This window comes from Gorilla gorilla, chromosome 2 (assembly GCF_029281585.2).
Source record: "Gorilla gorilla gorilla isolate KB3781 chromosome 2, NHGRI_mGorGor1-v2.1_pri, whole genome shotgun sequence".
Lineage (NCBI taxonomy): Eukaryota > Metazoa > Chordata > Mammalia > Primates > Hominidae > Gorilla > Gorilla gorilla.
In genome coordinates, this window is record NC_086017.1 from 109,023,807 (window position 1) to 109,030,130 (window position 6,324).

Below are 6,324 nucleotides of genomic sequence, written 5' to 3' on the forward strand. Positions count from 1 at the left end.
TCTAGTAATCTCTAAGAAGAATAAGGCTTTCCCTACCACTCTTCCCTTATGAATTCTAACCAGACTTGTCCTTAGTGATTCATTCTTGAAAAATACAGGCTTTTTTCATCATTCACTTCAAAACTGCTATAGCCTCTACTCATTACCCCTATCCAAGACATTTCCACATTTTAGGTATTTGTTATAGGAACACTCCACTTCTTGGTACCTATTTCTGTCTTGGCCTATTTGTGCTGCTATAACAGAATGCCAGAGACTGAGTATTTATAAATGATGAAAATTGATTTTATCACAACTCTAGAAGCTGGTATTTTCAAGATCCAGATACTGACAGGTTTGAATGTCTGGTAGGGGTCCCGTCCCTGCTTCTAAGATGGTGCCTTGAAAGCTCTTCTGGAGGAGAGGAACACTGGATTCTCATGTGGTGAAAGGCAGAAGAGCAAGGAAACTGAAGGCTGTGGGAAAACTTTTTTTATAAGGGCTTTAAGCCCATCAACAAGGAAAGAAGCCCTTATGACCTAAGCACCTACTAAAGGCCCCACCTCTTAGTACTATCACACTGGCCATTGTTTCAACACCTGAATTTTGGAGGGGAAACATTCAAACCATAGTAGATATCTATATAATTTACACCCAGTTAAAGACATCTCTCCCAGCACCTTGCCTCAAATATCATTGTCACCAGTTTTCTAATTATGCTCCTTTCAAGTCCCTGATCATCCAGCTTAATCATTAGACATAGCTCATAAATTGATATATAATCACACATTTATTCATTTCTCCTTTTAAGCAAATTGAACAACTAAGTGCATCATTTAGGATTTTTCTAACTGGGAGGATTTCCTTTCACCACTGTCCTTCAGAAAAGTCCCAGAAAGGAGCTGTAGTACGGTAGCCACCAAAATTTTCCGCAGTGCTTGAATATGTTGCACAACCGTCTGTATCCAGGTCTGAGTCTCTCTTTCAGTGTCAGTTGATTATAAGAACCTCCCCATGAGATTGTTGCTGAAGGCTCTCAGGGATAAGGCAGTGTAGCAGGGGTAGGGACCATGAGCATATGGGCCACTTCATATAATTTACCTCTTACGTTAGTCTGTTCTTGCATTGCTATAAAGAACTATCAGAGATTGGGTAGTTTTTAAAGAAAAGAGATTTAATGGACTCACAGTTGCAAAGTATGTACAGGAAGCATGGTTGGGGGGGCCTCAGGTAACTTACAATCATGGGGGAAGTTGAAGTGGAAACATGCATGTTGTACATGTCCAGAGAAGGAGGAAGAGAGAGAAGGGGGGAGGTGCTACACACTTTTAAACAACCAGATCTCATGAGAACTCACTATCATGAGAACAGAAAGGGGGAAGTCCGCCCCCATGATCCAATCACCACACAACAGGCCCCTCTGCTAACACTGGAGATTGGAATTCAACATGAGACTTGGGTGGAGCAACAAATCCAAACCATATCACTATCCATGATCCAAGTGCAGATGAATTTATTTCTTTAATAAATACTTTTACTATCGAGAAAGTTACATGTCACTATTTAAATATGAAATATAAATATTGCAAGAAAGTAAATTCAATTTTATATTCTGAGTGGATGCTTCTTAACATGTTATTTTGTTAATGCTCTAATGAAAATTCTGAACATGCTACCACCATGTTCAAATCATTCAATAATACTTCATTGGATTTTATGTAAGTTGGGGTAAAGAACATATCCTTGAACTATCTGTCGAGGTCACACCCATGCTGGCCTCCCTGAACACACTTGGTCCTTCCTGCTTCTCTCTTTGCATACCAGCCACACTTACCACTTGTTGTTTCTTCAGTGATCAAGGCTCTCTGATAATCTAGGTCTCCCCAAGATGAAGACCTGTTGAATGGCAAATGTCCACAGGCATCACCTTGTTAAAAATAAAGCCTCTTGAGAAACCCACACTAGAACTGCTGAAAAAGAATCTGCATTTTGACAATATCACTAGGAAAGTCATAGGCATTATATTTTAAGAAGCACAGACCTAGGACACCTCCCACTGCAAGCCACTCCCTGGCTTTGTTTTACATTTGCTCCTTGTCTTCTTCCTAGTAAAATTTCCTTGCGGATTTTAGCTTACAGTGGGGGATCTACATATATGTCTAAAATTTGCATGTCTGAAATTTGCATGGGAAGAACAACTGTATTTGAGGTTGCTCCCAAAGAGGATCTAGAACTTTGGCCTTATTAAAATTATATTTTGGTTACCTCAAATAAGACTATACTAAGTAAAGCACTAACAGTAAATTTTACATATAAACTAAAGTTTGAACAAATATGCCAGAAGTGTCATCCATGGTGGTAAATAGTAACAGAAAGTGTTATTTCAATTGTTAAAACTAGAAGTGTCTACCATGAAATGATGTTTGTGACTCCAGAAGTCTGTAATGCCCTTGGGGACAACCTGGACTTACACATGTGCAAATGCACAATGTCCATTAGAACAGCTTCAATTTGTCCTACAGGGAGTCCTCTGACACTCTTAATGAGAATTTCAGTTTTCCACTCCTTCCTCTGGCAAAAGTCCCCAGTTGCACAACTGGGCCACTTATATGCTCAAATGAAATTTAATAAACAACATTTTACTGTGCTTGGAAAATGAAACCTTCAAAAAGAATGAGTATGCAATGAATGGCTACCTGTGTTATTGACATTGCTGTGCTACTGTATGCATTTCTTTTTAGAAAGCACAACGTGTTTAAAGGATATCCACAACTTCCTTCAAAATACGGGTAAGGAAAAAATAATTTCTCTAATTTTCCTTATCATTTATAGAAATGTTGATAATGCCATTTAATTCATTAACATTTTAGATTGGGTAACAAGCTGTCATAATAGCAAGTACTAAACTGGATGACTCTGACTGGACAATTTTTATATTATAGTTTTATGACTATAATATTGATAAATAGTTATGACTGAATTGTTCCTTTAATATTTTACTATTTTCTTGATCTTATTATAATGAATTAATATGAACTAGGGCATTAAGCAATTAAAACTTGGTTTAAAAGTTCAGATTACAATGATTCTTAGAATTATTTCTTGGAATTGTTCTGATATAAATATTCATTCCTTTTAATTGACCATATTCTCCAATTAAAACTTTTAAGGTAAATCACTTACATATTAACTCCTGTATCCTTACACTCATGTTTGACAATAATTTGACATCTCACACTGTAAATGTTATTGATGCATATAAAAGTTGCATTAAGTAGAGTCCTGGTATTTCTGCTTTGGCTACTTTTGAAACCAATGTCTTTTGTCCCTGTATTTCTCTCTCTCTCCATATTCCAAATGCAGGATCGATGTGTTTAATTGGCCATCCTAGATCATTTCCCTTTACTCTAGATGTAAGAAGAATGGAAAAATGAGTTTCTAGTTCTTTTGGCTTCCAGGGCAGTAGATAACCTCTGACAGCCTCTATGTCTTGGATGGCAAAATAAGGTCACATCTTGGCCATTTACAGGACATATGTTCACTTTGTTACCTCTTTAATATAACTGGCTTGAGTTGATTTTCTTGCCATCCTTTTTGTTTCTTTTTTGCTCTCCAATGGATACATCATTCTTAATTATGCCTTTGACTACCGCAATGAATCCAAGTAATCATTTCTATTGAACTCTTATGGGCTCATATTACTGATCAGAACACACCTAGTTGTCCAGATGATGCTCACACCAAAAACTTGTCAGAATACCTGAGTTCTCAATGTTTAATTTCCATCTTCCCAGTCACCAGGTAACTCCTCTCTCCTTCACTGACCACTTCATTCCCACAAAATATGTCACAGAATGCTAGAGATTCTACATTCTGAATTCCTTAGAATATATCTCTTTGTCTTACCATCTCTTTCAATGTCATATCACACAAAGACTAGACACTTAACATGCATTTGAATCAACTGGAGGGTATTTTCAAATAAAGACCCCAAGACCTCATTCCTGAAATAATTTCTATATTAAAACCTCACAACCTATATTTTTCAAAGAAAACTCTCTCAGATAGTATTTATGGGTAATCTGATTAGGGATTGCCTGGAACTTACTACAACTTCCTAATTTGTATCCCTGAGTCCAGTTTCTTTTTCTTGCAGCATATTTTCTACAGTATCAAAAACTAAATTTAAAAAATATATTAGGATATAATGTCCCATCTTAAAATTTTTGGCACATGTTTATTATATGAAGAATAAAGGTTAAAATTCTTCACATGGCATTTATTTCATTTTTTTTAATTCAGACCCTTCAAAAATCTTTCCTGTTGACACTGGATCATATGCCAGACACATAATTTTTCTACTGCACTCAATAGTGTCCATAGAAATATACTGCATACAGAGAATGAGCCTCTTTTTGTTAAAATCTGTTAATTACTGCACAGTTTCAAACCAAAATATATCATTTTTGCCATTTTTTCATTGCAACAAATACCGTTTCATCAGTTATAGGACTGATTAAAAAATTGAGAGGGTTCTGATCATTTTAGGGTTTACTTCAACACCTCTTCCCCAATTTCAACTCATAATGTCATTGCAAGTGTTCCCTTTCATTTGTTGCATTTTACTTTAGAGGACATGCAGTGAGGACATGGAAGAGGAAAATGCAACATTGCTGACAGAGTTTGTTCTCACAGGATTTTTATATCAAACACAGTGGAAAATACCCCTGTTCCTGGCATTCTTGGTAATATATCTCATCACCGTCATGGGGAATCTTGGTCTGATTGCTGTCATCTGGAAAGACCCTCACCTTCATATCCCAATGTACTTATTCCTGGGGAATTTAGCTTTTGTGGATGCTTTGTTATCATCCACAGTGACCCCAAAGATGCTGATGAACTTCTTAGCTAAGAGTAAGATGATATCTCTCTCTCGATGCAAGATACAATTTTTTTCCTTTGCAATTGGTGTAACCACAGAATGTTTTCTCTTGGCAACAATGGCATATGATCGCTATGTAGCCATATGCAAACCTTTACTTTATCCAGTCATTATGACCAATGGACTGTGCATCCGGCTATTAGTCTTGTCATTTCTAGGTGGTCTTCTTCATGCTTTAATTCATGAAGGTTTTTTTTACAGATTAACCTTCTGTAATTCCAACATAATACATCACTTTTACTGTGACATTATCCCATTGTTAAAAATTTCCTGTACTGATTCTTCTATTAACTTTCTAATGGTTTTTATTTTCTCAAGTTCAATTCAAGTTTTCACCATTGGGACTGTTCTTGTATCTTATACATTTGTCCTCTTTACAATCTTGAAAAAGAAGTCTGTCAAAGGTATAAGAAAAGCCTTCTCCACCTGTGGAGCTCATCTCTTATCTGTATCTTTATACTATGGGCCCCTTGCCTTCATGTATGTGGGCTCTGCATCCCCGCAGGCTGATGACCAAGATATGATGGAGTCTCTATTTTACACTGTCATAGTTCCTTTATTAAATCCCATGATCTACAGCCTGAGAAACAAACGAGTAATAGCTTCATTCACAAAAATGTTCAAAAGAAATAAATTTAGATCTCTTACTCATCTCTCTTTTCTGTTTACTAAAATAATCACAAAATTGTGCAAATTAGAGTTACCTATGTTTTTGCCAGCATTAAAAGATTTTGCAATTATAACAGTATTAACACTTTAATGACCTATGATGTTAGTACCTATTTAACTAATTAAAATACTCCTATGTTATTCAAAAGCATTTGAGAAATTTTAGTCGTGTTCATAATAGAATAATGATAGCAGAAAGCAAATAAAAATGTTGTAGAGTATGGTATGTTAATCAATGTGTCTTATAAATGCATCAAATGCAAAATAGTCTAGTTCATCTGATAAGCACTTAAGTATCATGTTTTTGATCCTAACACTAGTGTATTACCTGAGACATCTATCATATTTATCTTCATAGTGAAGGTTGATTTGTGTTTAGAGGAAGACAGGTAGATCCCAAGAATTCTGCTAGCTTTCAAGAGGTCTTTCATTCCACTTAATTGCAAAAGAGTGAATTTTACTTCTTGTAGGAAGTCAACTCACATATCAAACAGAGTAACAGAAATGGAAATGCAATGAGGACAAAATGAGAAGTGTTTAACAGTGAAAGCACTGCCAATGTGCAAGAAGGCAAGAGGGTGCTGTTAACTCTGTGTGCTTGTATGAGTAAGAAGAGGCACGCAGACTCTAACTTTCTAAGATGGCTTCTAAGGGACTTAGCAGCTGTGATAGTGTTTTCAGACAATCTGAAAAGCTTCCCTAAATCGGAAAATCAAATGAATATACAGAACTTA

At 36.1% G+C, this 6,324-nt stretch overlaps 1 protein-coding gene across 1 annotated transcript; it reads left to right on the forward strand.

Annotated features, from left to right (window-relative positions):
- Window positions 1-4,613: 4,613 nt before the first annotated feature.
- On the forward strand, window positions 4,614-5,681 carry LOC109026114 (olfactory receptor 5H14). The gene has a single exon (XM_019022977.4). It carries the CDS (start codon window positions 4,629-4,631, stop codon window positions 5,679-5,681), a length of 1,053 nt encoding a protein of 350 aa, XP_018878522.4. The 5' UTR covers window positions 4,614-4,628.
- The last annotated feature ends 643 nt before the right edge of the window (window positions 5,682-6,324 follow it).